The 16,348-nt window shown below is 43.1% G+C and overlaps 1 protein-coding gene across 1 annotated transcript in view; it reads left to right on the forward strand.

Annotated features, from left to right (window-relative positions):
* ENTPD2 (ectonucleoside triphosphate diphosphohydrolase 2) overlaps window positions 1–16,348 on the forward strand; it is a 169,638-nt gene that overhangs the window by 122,943 nt on the left and 30,347 nt on the right. The window contains exon 7 of the mRNA XM_033959937.1: window positions 5,976–6,095. Within this exon, the coding sequence (XP_033815828.1) occupies window positions 5,976–6,095 (120 nt within the window). The remainder of the gene's footprint in view (window positions 1–5,975; window positions 6,096–16,348) is intronic.

The raw sequence follows: 16,348 nt of genomic DNA on the forward strand, positions 1-16,348 counted from the left end.
TCTATAACAGTAGAATTAAGCAAATAGATAGTAACCATCCTACTGTCTTTATAGTTCTCCTTGACAAGTCTTTAGATTGATATATTGTTCTGAGAGCTCTTTCCACAGTTCTTTTTCTAGTTACAGTTTTTAATGTAAATCTCCCCTCTCCCCAAGTGTATATATGGTCAGGAGTAGTGCTGCTCGATTCACGATTCAAATCGATTCCCCGATTCACTTTGGGTGAATTGATTCAAATCGATTTACCCCATCCAAAAAATCGGCCTCCCCATTCATTGACTGACCCTCGCCCCTAAAGTAGGAGCGGCAGCGCTGCCTCTTGCTGGCCTGCCACTCCTGCTTTAGAGGGCGAATGGGGAGGGTCAGTCGGGAAGTGGCTTCCCCACAGTAATTTACCTAAATTCAGCAACCTGCCCTGCAGAAGAAGATCGCTAGCTCTAGCGATCTTTTTAAGCTGTCATACGTGTTCCGAGTTGTCTTCTTTCTGCTGCGGTCCCGCCCCTTCTCTGATGTCAAGAAGGGGCGGGACCGCAGCAGAGAGAAGACAACTCGGACGATGTATGGCAGCTTGCAAAGATCGCTAAAGCCAGCGATCTTATGCAGGCTGCTGAATTTAGGTGAATTGAACGCGCAGGCCTTCCAGGGGGAAGGGGGGTAGTCCTTCGTAGGGGGGGGGTGCAGCCTTCCAGGGGGGGTTCAGGCCTTCAGAAGGGATAGGCAGGCCTTCAGGAGGGGTGCAGGCCTTCCGGGGGGGGGGGGGTGGTACATGCCTTCGGGGGGGGGGGGGGGTGTGCAGCCTTCAAGGGGAGGGACAGGCAGGCCTTTTGGGTGTTTGTACATGCCTTCTGGGGGGTGCAGCCTTCCAGGGGGATACAGGCCTTCAGAAGGGACAGGCAGACCTTCAGGGGGGTGAAGGCCTTCAGGGGGAACAGGCTGGCCCTGGGGTGGGGTGTAGGTCTTCAGGGGGGGGACATGCAAGCCTTCAGGGGTGGGGTGTAGGCCTTCAGGGGGGACATGCAGGCCTTCAGGGGTGGGGTGTAGGCCTTCAGGGGGGTGCAGATGTTCAGGGGAGGGGGCCTGGTGTAGAAGTACACGGAGGGAGGGAAGGGGGGTTCAAAGAGACGTGCATATGCCGGACTTTGGGGGGAAGAAATAATGGGTCTAAAAACAGAGGAGAGGGAGAGAGATGGTGGACAATGGGATTTAGGGATGAAAGGAACAGAAAGGGAGAGATGGTAGACCCTGGGGTGGTGGGGAAGGAGGGCAAGATGCTGGATGAAAGCGTAGTTGAGAAAAGGTGGATCTGTGGATGGAGACAAAAAAAGGAAAGATGCCAGATCTCCGAGAGAGGGAAGGGAAACAGAAGGGGAGGACAGAGATGGCCGATGGATGGTTAGCATGAAGAAAGAAGGAGACCCTGGCAAGCAAGACGACAAGAGCCTGGAACCAACAAGAGCCTGGGACCAACAAGATTTAAATATTGACCAGACAACAAAAGGTAAAAAAACTAATTTTATTTTCTGTTTTGTGATTACAATATGTCAGATTTGAAACGTGTATCCTGCCAGAGCTGGTGATAAACCGCAAACGTGAGCTAGGATTTAACAGAGAGAGGAAAAGTCTTTTTTGTTTGTTTATTTTGTTTACACCATGGCGCCAGTGTGGTTAGGAGAAGGCAAAGGGGGTGAAAAGGCTATAAAAGGGGTGAAGAGGCTATAAAATAAACCCACCAGGATGTTTGAAAAAAACACCCAATTGGGCAAGAAAATCGAATCGAAAAATTAATTCAATAGTCTGAATCGAATCGAATTGAAATTTTTTTTTTCCTGAATCAGGCAGCACTAGTCAGGAGGCTTTACCTTTTCAGTTCTTCTATTCCAGTTGCATTATATAGCACTTCATCATTTACTTTGCCTCTGCTTCTGGTAGGCATTGGTGGAAAACAGATTCCTTGTACATGCATTTCTCTGAAAATACTCCAGCACCATTATAGTCTGTGAGGCTAATTCCCACTCTTGGTTCCCTAGAGTCAATGACTGTGTTAGTTAAAGTCCTCTCTTCTGTGGATTAGAAGATGCTGCAGCTGGGAGGTTAAAAGTTACTTTCAATCCTCTTACACCAGGGGTGTCCAATGTCGGTCCTCGAGGGCCGCAATCCAGTCGGGTTTTCAGGATTTCCCCAATGAATATGCATGAGATCTATGTGCATGCACTGCTTTCAATGCATATTCATTGGGGAAATCCTGAAAACCCGACTAGATTGCGGCCCTCGAGGACCGACATTGGACACCCCTGTCTTACACTGATGTTAAAGCAATGGTTTCCAGCCATGTCGTGAAGGACCACCATCCAGTCAAGATTTGGGGATAGCCCTACTGAATATGCATGAGAGATATTTGCATATAATAGAGGTGACATGCATGCAAATCTGCTCCATGCATATTCAGTAGGGCTATCCTGAAAACCTGATTGGCTTATCCTCCAGGACATGGTTGGGAACCACTGGTGTTAAGGGAATAGCCAGTGACTCTGCCAAACCTAGTCCCGTTCCATAGCTGGTACTCTGATGAACCAAAGACCTTCCCTGGGTTGGGTATTTATAATAGTCCTGGTTTTTCTCTAAGTGATGTATTCTTCCATCCCGTCTATGAGGAAGGAATATGCAGCCCCCCTCCCAATTCTGGAAATTGTTGGGGTTAGTGAAAGATCCAACCTGCTTTTATTCTGGTAGAGTGCTTCTGAGTTGTTAAACAGGCAGAACCTGAATCATATGCATGATCACACTAATATACTAGCATTTATACCTGCTCTCAAGCAGTCTATTGTCCATGCCTACAATCAAGGTGTGATTTCAGCAAGATTTGTTCTAGTATTTTATAAAGGTATTTGGATTTAGCTCATATCTTTGAAGAAAAGTTATATGTGTGTACTATAGGGATTCCCTGTCCCTAGAAGGCTTATAATCTGTTTCTGAGGAAATGTAGGGCTACGTGACTTGCCCAGATCACAAGGAGCATCAGTGAGATTTGAACCCTGGCTTTCCTGGTTCTCAGCCTACTGCTTTAACTATTAGGCAACTCCTCTATTCTCTATGTGCCTTTAATAAATAGGATACAAATAGGGGCCTTCTTTATCTCCAGACTCCATGACGGTTAGGTTTTTATAACAGCTCACCTGCAGTAGGTTGGGAAGCAAAGCAGGCGCTTATGTCTCTTTGTAAAATACTAGGACAAATCCTGCAGAAATCATGAATAAAATGAGCCTCCGCATAAATGTAAATGTAATAATGTAAATCATGATTTATGCAAAAAGGCTCTCCTATCTTTAGCCATGGAACTAACAGGGCACCTATCTAAATATTCGCTGGTACCTGGTTAGCTTCCAGGTAGCAGCAAGATGGGTTCTGGGTGCCCTCCATCCTGATATCTTCCCCCCCCCTCAAAAAAAAAAAAAGGCAACAATAGTAGTCATTTTGAAGATAAATCAAAGTATGGGATACAAGGTTCTGAATCTATTCTAGACGCTGTGATGAAAGAGGCTGAGTTGGATTTAGTGGCGATCATAGAGATGTAATTCACGGAGAATCATGACTATACCAGGCTATATTCTGCACATGAAAGACAGGGTAAAAAAGAAAAGAAGGAGGGGTGGCATTATATGTTAAAGATCATATTAAAGCCACATAATTGCAGTATCTACAGGGTAAGGAAGAGGCACTGTGGCTCAAACTGGAAAGAGGGAATGGAAAATATATTTACATTGGTGTGATATAAAGGCCTCCTTCACAGATGGAAGAAGTGGACAGAGATTTAATAGAAGACATTCAAAACATAGTTGTAAAAGGGGAAGTTCTACTAATAGATAATTTTATTATGTCAGATGCTGATTGGGGTATCCCTTTTGTGGAACTCCGAGAAGTAGGGAGATTGTAGATTCTCTACAAGAACAGTTCCAGCAGTTGGCAATGAAACCTATATGGGATGGGGCCATACTGAACTTAGGACCAGATTCTCTAAGCTCCGACACTACGTTAAAAAAAATATCATGGTGGGAGCGATTTTTGTTTTACAGGCAATTCTCAGCACAATAGCGTGTATATGCATACTATGTGCGTGGAAAATCACCGGTAAAGTGGAGCCTTGCTCAGAAGAAAAATCGCTAGCACAGCTCATCCTGCCTGTCTGCTTGCCTTCAAAAAATCCAAAAAGCAGTCCATGCTCCCCCTGCCTGAACTCTCAACCAGGGAGAGCAGGGACTACTTTTTTAAATGGGTGCAGCTGTTGTGTGTGCACAGCATACATACAAGAGCTACGCCTATTTTTTTTTTTTTAAAGCCTCCCCACCACACAAGCCTGTTGGTATAGCAGGCCATCCCCCCTCTGACCTCACTTCCCCCCTCTGTACAGCCCCCACCACACCAAGCCTCGTAATCTAGTGGGCCATCTGATCCCCCCTCCCCTGTACCTTTTTGTTTAGGATTCACCGATTCTAGGATGCACCGGGGAAGGGCCTAAGGTCCTGATTAGGAGGGGCCTTAGGCGCCTGGGCCAATCAGAGTGTTAGGCCCCTCCCTCCCAGTGCATCCCGTGGGAGGGGAGGATGGCCCACTAGACCACCAGTCTTATGTGGTGGGGGGCAGTTGAGGGGGAAGAAGCTTGGTTCAGGGTTTATTTTTCTTTTTTATAGGCGCACGCAACAGCTGCGCCCATTTTAAACTGCCTTGAGTCCCAACTCCCACCTCCCCGCCTCTGAAATTTTAAAATCTTCGGGCAGCCAACACGAAGCCAGCCTCCCGCCTTGGGCCTGCTTGAGTGTTCTTTCTGCAGCGTCCTGTCTATACGGGAAGAGGAAGTGCTGTAGAAAGAACACTTCCGGGGGTAGGGTTTATATTAGGAGCAGGTAGGGAGAACGAGAGGGCACTTTCTAAAATTGAAAGGGGATAGATTCCGTACGAACGTAAGGAAGTTCTTCTTCACCCAGAGAGTGGTAGAAAACTGGAACGCTTTTCCGCAGTCTGTCATAGGGGAAAACACCTCCAAGGATTCAAGACAAAGTTAGACAAGTTCCTGCTGAACCAGAACGTACACTGGTAGGGCTAGTCTCAGTTATGGTTCTGGTCTTTGACCAGAGGGCTACCACGTGAGCGGACTGCTGGGCACGATGGACCACTGGTCTGACCCAGCAGCAGCAATTCTTATGTTCTTAGCACCTTTAAAAATCATGCTAGGTCTTATTTATAAAGGCAATTTAGGTGCCCATACTATTACTCCAGGGTAAGTAGGTAGATACATTCATATATACCCTGAGGCAGATGTAAGTTTGTTCCTGGAAGAATAGGCATGTATGTACATAAAGTAAGTGCCGATCCTGTCTCTAGATATTCTTTTGTATTGCTGAAGGCTAGGTGCTGTGAGGGTAATTGTATAAGGGGCATCTAGATTTATAGCCTATTCTATAAAGAAAAGTAGGTGTCTACTTTACTTTATAGAATACCAATATAAGGGCTGAGAAGGTGCCCATATGTTAGGCACAATAGCACGTAATTGAATGCTCTGCACATGTGAACACTTGGATGTAATTTGCATCACCTTACATAGGACTTAGCAGATGCATTACCATGTCCATGAGAGGAAGTCAACTTTGGATGGCCAGGGAACATGGCAGCACATTTTATGGGACCTATTTATTAACATAAATTTATTAACATTCTATCCCTATGTATGAAGAGGAAAAGAGATAGCTTTGGAGGTAGCAGTTCTGAAGATTCCAAATGGTAATCTGATATTAGACTGGTGGAGCACATTCAGGTGACTTCACTTTACTAGCTGGGGTATCATATTACATTCTGTAACATGATCCCCCAGTGTCTCTTGGCAAATTAATAGCACTTCAAATGGTCAACATGTTAGTTTTGTCTCTCTTCTTTTAAATGTTCTTTCTTGATCATCCCACTACTTATTTATTTCTCCCAATCAGGCCTTTTCTGCATTTTACTACACTGCAGATTTTATTAGAAAAACAATGAAAATGCCTTTGGCCACACCTGAGGATTTATACAATGCTTCCACTGTAATCTGTAAATTGGACTGGAATGAGGTAAGTCTTCCAGATTTTTATGCTAACCCAGCCTTAAACTAATTGTCTAAGGTATAAACAAAAACTAAGGAAACTGGTAATCCATCTCCTAGTAGATTTGGATTTGAGCTACCAGCCACTTAATCTTTCTGCCAGTTTGTTAAATCTTTTCAGAACTTAGGCCTAGATTCACTAAACTCACCGATCCGTGGCCGAGGCTTGCCAGGCAACCGATCCACAAAGGCTCCCCATGCAAATTACCTAATCGTACACACGTCCACAAGCGATCCAATGGATCGCTGAAGACCGTTCACGATGCATCTTCAGACCATCATCGTTAGCTGTACATGTGATCCACGCATGCGCATGCTCTCCTGCACAAGCGAGATCAAAACAAAGGGGGAGGGGTGGCTTAGGAGGTCGCAGCTCCCGAAAGGAATTGTGAATCTGGCCTAAAAATATTACAGCATTTTGCTATGGAACAGAACACGAAACCCGCCTTGACTCTCCTGCCCTCTGCCGCCCTTCCCTGCAGTGCGAGCCTGTGGTTTTAACCTGTGGATTTAAAGCGGGACTGCACTGCGGCATGTTCTGAAACTTAACAGAACATGTCGTAGTGCAGCCCCGCTTTAAACCCATGGGTTAAAACTACTGCGGGGAAGGGCGGCAAGAGCCTTACTAGTGGCATCCGAAAGTCTTTCTTTATGAATTCCATGGGTGAGAAAGAAAAAATGCCTTCCAATAACCGTTCACTGTATCGCTATTTCTTTTTTTGTGTGTGTGACGAGAGCAAGGAGAGAAACTGATTCTGAGGGGCAGGAGAGTCGGCAGGGACGTGAGCGACTGGTCCTCAGCAGTCACTTGGTTTTGGATTGGCCAGCCCAGTTGGTATGCCTGAATTTTTTTTAGTGAATCGAGGCCCTTCCTACTTTGTATACCGTTTCCTCTCATTTGCATGTGCGGATCAGATCAGGTGCGGATACTCTCGGGAGAAAGGTTAGTGAATTGGGTCTGGGTTGCAAAGTGGTCGCAAACTGGTCGGGACACGATTGGTGTCCTTATTGAATCTAGCCCTTAGAACCAAGTACTATGGTTGCCATGTTAGGACGGAGGGACACACACATGCATGCACGCGCGCACACACCCACACACCAGAAAAAAGTAATGCAGCACTGTAAAATACACTCATATTTCAAGTTCTAGTAGAAATAATTACTTTGGAAAGAGCTGAATCTTTATTGTTTGATATCTTTTATTGTTCTGATATAGGAATATTTAAAGGGAGTTAGAATTTAAAGTCTATGTAGGTCCCTTCTCACCCTTTTGGATCATGTTTAAAACTCTTAAACTATGTAATTGATTCAGAGAAATCACCAGAATGGAAATGAATATATTTGTGTAATATGATGAAAGTAGAGTTGTGAGTATGAACTGGAGACATGATAGTAGCTCATATCATCTGATATACTGTATATTCACATGCACGAAAGAGAGCTCACAGTATTATTTCACATTCACCGAGCTCTCATGTTTTTGTTCTTTTTCACTGACCCAATTTGAGCGTACTATAATTGGCTGTCTCCCACATTCCTTCTGGTATACTGCTTACCTTATAAAACAGATTATATTTTGTTATGTTATCTTTCACTGGGCCAATAAAAGTATCAAAATACTACAAAGAAGCCAGTTTTCTCAGAACATCAATTTGTTCTTTCTTGCCTGATGTTGTTCCCAACATGCATTTTTCATTCTGCATTTTTGGAGCAGGAAGAATAGGTGTACTCTATTTATTTAAAATGTTCTAAATACATTTTCCAGTGCAATAAGAATGGTATGCTGAACCTTAAGATACTCTGTCCATTCTTGTGAGCATACTGCAGAAAGATGCAAATCACAGCTTTTAAAACCTCCTCCTTCTTTCAGGAGTCTGCTGCCCCCTTCAGTTTCTTTTTCTTTATGCCAGCATGGAAGGTGTCTTCTGATCTCAGTTTATACTATTTTTTTTTTTTTGCAATAGTTTTGCAGTTTTTCACTCTAGTCGCAGTCTTTTTGTGAAATCGGAGATCATTTTTGATAAGGGTTTACTCTGCCTGTGTGGAGAGGAGCAGAATTTAAATCTGCAGATGGCAGGTGTTTCCTTCGGGGATCTGTTTCAGCCTGCTGAAGATTAGTGGAGCTCAGGGTCCATTCCCCTAGTGCTTGCTTGCCCCTATGACTTGGTCATAGACTAGAGCGCAGGCTGTTTATGCGTTAATGACTTTCCTTTGGGGCGCTCATGGTGCTGGCTGCATTTTGTCTCCCCCGCCTTTTTTTTGTGAAAGGTCTAGGTTACGTGTTGAGGGTCGGTCCATGGAGGCCTGACAGTCTGAAGATTCCAGTGAAGTGACTGAGGGCTGAGGCCCTCTCTTAGAACAGCTGCACATGATAGGAGTTGAAGCAGCCAGCAGAACAACCATTTCTCTAGCACATAGTCTCTGAGTAAGGCTGTGATAGCCTGTGGAAAAAATCAGGGGGGTGGAAGTCTTCAAAATCTGTTTTTAGCTATTTCTTAAGCAAGGGCCTTGGTCCTCCTCTCCTAAAATCCTGTTTTTTGAGGTCAGCCCTGAGATGATTTTAAGTTGTCTTATAGCACTAAAATTAACCAGCGTTGGCCATCTTGGATTTTCCAGAATTTTTTTTCTATGTTCTCAAACGTCTCCAAAATTCATCGCTTTGCTTCTAAAGTGCAAGGGATGGAGTCTTATGACTCTAATATCCATATATCATGCCTTGTTTGTGAAGGATGGGCAGCAGAAGATTGCCCTTGCATTATGTGCCATGTTGAATGAAGCAGGGAGGTGGGATCTTCAAGTTTAGCTCCCATGCAGCCTCTGGGGCATGACACACAGCTCTTGAGCCTATTAGGGGGTGCAAAAATTTCCCCAGGAGCCTTGGAATAACAGCACAGTGCACCAAACTGGTGTAGAGGCTCCACAACCAAAAATGTGGTGTCTCCTTTCTAAAGGGGAAGGAAAGTTGCCTACTAAGGCCTTTATCCCAGAGTTCATTAATCTGCTCTGGTAGGCATATGTGCATGGCCAAAATGCACAATTTGGATCCACTGAAGAGTGACCCCCGGCACATGCCTCTATGAATCGTCAGTGCGCTTCTTCTATGAGAATGGAGCTCCTCCATGACTCTGATATTCCGGGGACGTAAGTTCAGTCTTGATCCCCTTACTGTCTCAAAGCGAGGCCTCCCTGATATGGAGATTTGGTTTCCTATGTTGAGGATCAGGCCACACCCAGGAGAGGATCCCTCCATATGGCAGCTGTTCAAGTCTTTGGCCTTGCCAGACATTATTATTGAGTCTCTTCATGAGCTCAAGACTAATCTGCCTCAGCCCTAGTCATCTCAATGTTCTCTTTGGAGAGGGGTCTGATGTCAGCCTACGTTCTTTCCATGGCACCCAGACATGAAACTCCTGGTTACAGAGCCTTGGGAGGCCCCGGAATGCTCCCTCAAAGGAGTGAATACCATGACTAGGTTGTATACTGTGGATCAAGAGTTCCAGCAAATGCTTGCTATGCCAAAGGTAGACTCCCTGATGGCACAGGTGACTAAAAGCACGTCCTTACCCAGTGAGGAAGGAATTGTGCTGAAGGATACACAGAACCGCAGAGTGGATATGGTCCTCAGGAGGCAGTTTAAGACTCTGGCCCTAGGAGTTAAGGCAGCCTCAGCTGCTTCTTTCATTTCACATGCCTGCGAACCCTAGACATGACAGTGGCTGAGCCATTGCCTCAGCTTGTGCTGGCAGGTGTGGACTATGTGACTGATGGCACTTTATGAAGCAATTAGAGTTATGGAGAGAGTCTCCACTTATTCCATCTATGTCTGATGCATGCTATGGATCAAATGATGGGCAGGCGATTCAGCCTCCAAGGCTACGCTTAGCGGGCTCCCCTTCAAGAGACAGATGTTTTTTGGCAAAGGCCTGGATGATCTTATGGCCAATGTGCAAGATTGTCTTTATTGGACAGCAAACCTCGAGCAGCTAGAAAACAGAACCAGACCTCCTTTCAGGGGTCCCAAAATTTTTGTCAGTACACCTCAGGAAGCTCATCTCAGAGATATTCTGGAAGCTGGGAAATCCAAAATACAGGTTCCCAAGCTACAATGGCATCTAAGAAGCCATCCTTCATGGAGGTTGGCTCTCAGAGTTTCTGGAGGCCTGGGAAAGCATAATGACAGATCTTTGGGTCTTGGATATTGTCAGAGAAGATTACAAAATAGTTTGCATACCCTCTATCCGACTGGTATGTGGATTCTCCAGCAGGCCGACCGGATCAACAGGCCAAGTCCGGGCAACGTTAAACAGAGATTGCTGGATATTCAAGCCATAGAACTAGTTTCGGGCAGATTATTCATATACTTTGTTGTGTCAAAGAAAGATTCCAATGACTGGAGGCCCATTCTGGATCTCAAATATGTTGGACTTCTGGTGTGCTCTCGAACCAGATGGCCGCTTGAATGGGTGAGCTCCTAATGTACAGCACAATCATCATTCTAATTCTGGACAACAACCCAATTACATCGGTGTTAAATCTTAATTACCAGAAGATAACCACCTTCACTTTGAAAAAAGGCAAAGAAGACATGCAATTTAACCTGCTTTCCACTCTAAAAAGATTGAAATGCTATCCACTGTCTCCAGACAAAAGCGGAAGGGCCGAAGCTTCAGAATCGGCTGACGATAACATACTAAACAAGCTTTGTACTATTAAAAAAATGCTCAACAACCACATGGCAATCTCGAGAGACATGAGAAATGAACTCAAAGAAATACATGTGCAATTAGATGCATCTCAACAAAAGCTGGAAACGTTAACAACCAGAACTTCAAAAACTGAAAAAATACTGCCTTAAATTAAACAGAATGCGGTGGCCATTAAAAAGCTAAGAGATGATCTAGAGCAGGGGTGTCAAAGTCGATCCTCGAGGGTCGCAATCCAGTCAGGTTTTCAAGATTTCCCCAATGAATATGCATGAGATCTATGTGCATGCACTGCTTTCAATGCATATTCACTGGGGAAATCCTGAAAACCCGACTGGATTGCGGCCCTCGAGGACCGACTTCGACACCTGTGATCTAGAGGATCTTGCCAACAGGAGCAGATGTAACAACATTCACATTTTGGGTGTCATCGAAGGCACCGAAGGATCAGACATGATTTCATTCCTCTCTAAATGGATCCCTAAATTTTTGGATATTGAATTTTCATGACCATTGGCGTTTGAGAGAGTTCACTGTTCTCCTTCAAAGTTGAATCCTGGCAGAAAATACCCAAGGCCCATCATCGCCAAGCTGCTTCGTTACCCACAAGCATTTCAAATTTTACTTGCCGCCAAAAGTAAGCCTTCTAACATCTACCAGGGCAGAAAGATCCTGATTGTCCAAGATCTTGCTATCACAACTGCTGCAAAAACACAAGGAGTTTCTATCAATGAGGTAAGATCTTAAAGATATTGGAGCGCAATATGGATTATTTTATCCAGCACGCATGAGGATCACCTATCACAACTCCACTGCAACGTATGCGGATCCAGCTCTTCTGAAGAAGTGGATACAGCAAATTTAAATGAGGTGACTTTTTCCAACTATTACTGCTTCCTCCTTTACAAGAATATGCTCAGCTTATTACTGAACAATTTTTCATTCTTACATATAAGGTTAATGTAGCCTTTTAAAGTTTCCTAAATAATTTTTCCGTTTAACGCTACTAAGCTGTTCTTAGTATAATTACGTTCAGTTTAGTATTACAGAATTTCAATTTTTTCCATTCTTACATTTCAGGTTAACAAAACCTTTAAAAAAAAATCTCATAAAGTTTATCTCAGTTTAATGTGATAATGCATTTCTCTGTATCAATTGTTTTTACCTTACTTATTTCAACACACATTTCAACTCGATGTACATGCCTCATGGTTTGGATACAGCAAGTCCCTGCGGGGTGACTTTATGTATGTAATCCTGCTTTTCCGTTCTCAGGACTACACTCAGTCTATCACTGAATATTTTTATTCGTACTTATAAGATTGCTAAAATCTTAGAATATCTCCTAATATTTTTCCTGACTAGCACTATTGTGCATCTCTCATTCTCATTTGATATTATTCTTAGTTATGACCTTTTAATGTTTCCTAAAGAGTTTTTCTGTTTATCGCTGTTATGTATATTTCAGTATCATTATGTTCAGTTTAATACTGCAGAATTTCCATTTTTTTCATTCTTACATTGAAGGTTAACAAAACAAAGCCTTTAAAAACATCTCATAAAGTTTATCTCCGTTTAACGATATGATGCATTTCTCTGTATAAATTGTTTTTATCTTACATATATTTGCATACATTTCATTTTCCTATACAGGTTTGCTGGTTTAGATACAGCAAATTCCTGTGGGATGTCTTTATGCATATAATTTTGCTTTTCCCTCTACAGGACTACACTCAGCTTATCACTGAATATTTTCATTCTTACTTATAAGATTACCAACACCTTTGGGTGTCTCCTAATATTTTTTCTGGTTGGCACTATTGTGCATCTCTCAATCACATTTGATTTTATTTTTACTTACAAGGTTAATGAGGCCTTTTAATATTTTCTAAAGAGTTTTTCTGTTTCATGTTACTATGCATTTCTCAGTATCTTTACGTTCAGTTTATTACTGCAGAATTTCCACTTGTTCATTCTTATATTACAGGTTAATAAAGTCTTTAAAAACATCTCATAAAGTTTATTTCCGTTTAACAACATGATGCATTTCTCTGTATAAATTGTTTTTTTTCCTTACTTCTCTTTGCATACCTTTCATTGCCCTATACAGGCTTAATGAGTTTGATACAGCAGGTTTCTATGGGATGACTTTATGTATATAATTTTACTTTTCCCTTTACAGGACTACACTCTGTCTATCTTTGAATATTTTCACTCTTACTTATAAGATTACCCAAATCTCTGAATGTCTCCTAATATTTTTTCTGGTTAGCACTATTGTGCATCTCTCAATATCAGTTGATATTAACTGACATATCATAACACACTTATCATGACATCGAACAGATATAGAGGGTACAAATATTTTTTTATCATGAATATATTAGATTCATATTCTCAGTTGTCCCTTATTACATAATATTTTAATTTATGTTGCAAAGCCTACTGGTCCTTGTATAGCTAGTGGTGAGACCCTGGCTGTCCTATATACATTGTTTATTGTTTGTAAGGTCTTAGATATTTGGATATTTAATATGGCATACTGCTATAACAGGATTTCTCTCATTCACTATGTATTCTCTATGATTATTATAATCTTCCAGAAATTTTCTCCAACATATTACTATGGCTAATGCTAGAATTGCTAGATGGAACTTAAATGGCTTAAACCATCCTATTAAACGTAAAAAGTCTCTGACTAAAGCCCAGATTTACTAAAAATAGAGACTCAATTGCTGTTGGCTGATTCTCTGGCCAATTTTCAACCAGCGATTGATTCACTATCAAGTGAATCGGGGCATGCAAACTCACCGACTCAATTGCTCAGTGAGTGACTGAGTCGGTGCAGAGCCCTGACAGTAGTGACAGGAGAAGCAGCCTCCTGTCACTGCTGTCAGGGCTTCTGCTTTTTTTTTTAATGGGACAGATGTTTTGTGTGATTTAAACACACATCATCTGTCCCATTAAAAAAGCCCCCGCACTAGCACCCCCAATCAACAGTCCCCCCCAAGCCCCAAAAAATAGCAGGAGGGATGCCCACTCCCTCCTGCCACCCACCGCTCTACCCACCACACTGAAAAATATGGCAGGAGGGATGCCCATTTCCTCCTGCCATCGGTGCCATTGGCCCCTCCCTCACCCGCCCTCCGATCACCTCCCCCCAAGCCAAACATCTCCCCAAAGCCTGCTACCACAATGCCTACTCCCCTCCCCCCATACCTTTGTTGTTGAGAGCAAGAGGAACTGCAAACACCTCCTGCTCCTCCACCCATCATGCTACGCCACTGGGCCTTAGGCCTCATCCTGGTGCATCATGTGATGCACGGGGAGAGGCCTAAGGCCCTAATTAGCTCTGACACCTCATGCTCCTCCCTTGGGAGGGGCCTGAGACATCTGAGCCAATCAGGGACTTCCTTAGGAAAGAGCCTAAGGAAATCCCTGATTAGCTTTAGTTCATTATTTTTGGACATTGGTATGGAGCATAATCTGCAAAATTCTTCCAACATCATCTTCACTGACATTTGATTTAATTATTTTTAGGTCTCAGTGTATATCTGATACACTGAATTGGGAACAAAAAAGATTACTAGACACACTTATTATATTAGCGATTCAAATGATTCTTTCCAACTGGAAATCAGCTAATCTGTTAAATAAACATAGAAACATAGAAGATGACGGCAGAAAAGGGCCACGGCCCAACAAGTCTGTCCACTCTAATGACCCCCCACTAATTTCTTCCTTGAAGTGATCCCACATGCTTATCTCATTTTCTCTTAAAATCCAGCACGCTGCTGGCCTCAATTACCTGCAGTGGAAGACTATTCCAATGATCAACCACCCTTTCGGTGAAAAAATACTTCTGGTGTTACTATGAAATCTCCCACCCCTGAGTTTCAATGGATGTCCTCTTGTCGCTGTAGGTCCTTTAAGAAAAAAGATATCCTCTTCTACCTCAATACGGCCCGTGATATATTTGAACGTCTCGATCATATCTCCCCTCTCTCTACGTTCCTCAAGTGAGTATAGCTGCAACTTACCCAGCCGTTCCTCATACGGGAGATCCTTGAGTCCTGAGACCATCCTGGTGGCCATTCGCTGAACCGACTCAATTCTCCGCACATCTTTTTGATAATGTGGTCTCCAGAATTGTACACAATATTCTAGATGAGGTTTCACCATGGATATGTACAACGGCATTATAACTTCGGGCTTCCGGCTAACAAAACTTCTTTGGATACAACCCATCATTTGTCTAGCCTTGGAGGAAGCTTTCTCCACTTGATTGGCAGTCTTCATGTCTTCACTAATAATCACTCCCAAGTCCCGTTCTGCTGCAGTTCTTGCTAAGGTCTCGCCATTTAGGGTGTAAGTTCTGCATGGATTTCTGCTGCCAAGGTGCATGACCTTACACTTTTTAGCATTAAAACTTAGTTGCCAAGTCGAGGACCAGTGTTCCAGTAAGAGTAGATCCTGCGTCATACAGTCGAGCACTGTGCTTTTGCCTACTATGTTGCATAGTTTGGTGTCATTGGCGAATAATGTAATTTTCCCTCGAAGTCCCTGAGCCAGGTCCCTTACGAAGATATTAAATAGGATCGGACCCAAGACCACTGCGGCACTCCACTGATCACTTCCGACATTTCGGAGAGAGTGCCGTTCACTACCACCCTCTGAAGTCTACCTTTGAGCCAGTCTTTTACCCATGCAGTTAACATTTCTCCTAATCCAATCGAACTCATCTTGCTCAATAACCTGCAGTGTGGGACACTATCAGAAGCCTTACTTAAGTCCAAGTACACAACGTCCAGGGACTCCCCCATATCCAGCTTTTTCGTTACCCAGTCAAAGAAGCCGATCAGATTGGATTGGCAGGACCTTCCCTTTGTAAATCCATGTTGATGGGGATCTCGTAGATTCTCATTGTTCAGGATCGTATCTAATTTGTGTAATTCAGGATCGTATTTAATTTTGGTGTGCCACTGTTATGCTAACACATGAATGTTTGGCGACATGAGGTTGTGAAGATATGGATGCTTTTTGCTAATTGTTTTTCTCAATGCAATGATTCCAATTTATGATGCTTTCTCAATATATTTCATTGCCATCTCTGTATTGCTTACAAATCTCACATCTGATTATTTGCTATTCCTGGCCTGTTATAGTGTTTTTCATCATAAAGTATGACCTTACCCAATGGTTATTCTCTTAAACTTTTTTTCTTGGGCATGCATGTAGGCATAATTTGTTTTTCTGGCTTATGCCTCCACATGCCTATTTTTCTGTTTTAATATCTGATTCTTTATATACAGATTATTGTATTTCAGATGTATCTGTTATCAGTGTTTATATTGTACTAAAATCTTAATAAAGAGATTTAAAATGAAATGGATTTCAGACATGTCAATACAGCCCTCAGAGTTCTGCATTTCCAGATGGAGATGGTGAGATCTGTCATTGCAGTGGTCTAGAGTTTCTGTCCACCCTGAATTTGACGGAGACTTTCCAGTTTTCCCAG

Source organism: Geotrypetes seraphini, chromosome 10 (assembly GCF_902459505.1).
Source record: "Geotrypetes seraphini chromosome 10, aGeoSer1.1, whole genome shotgun sequence".
Classification (NCBI taxonomy): Eukaryota; Metazoa; Chordata; class Amphibia; order Gymnophiona; family Dermophiidae; genus Geotrypetes; species Geotrypetes seraphini.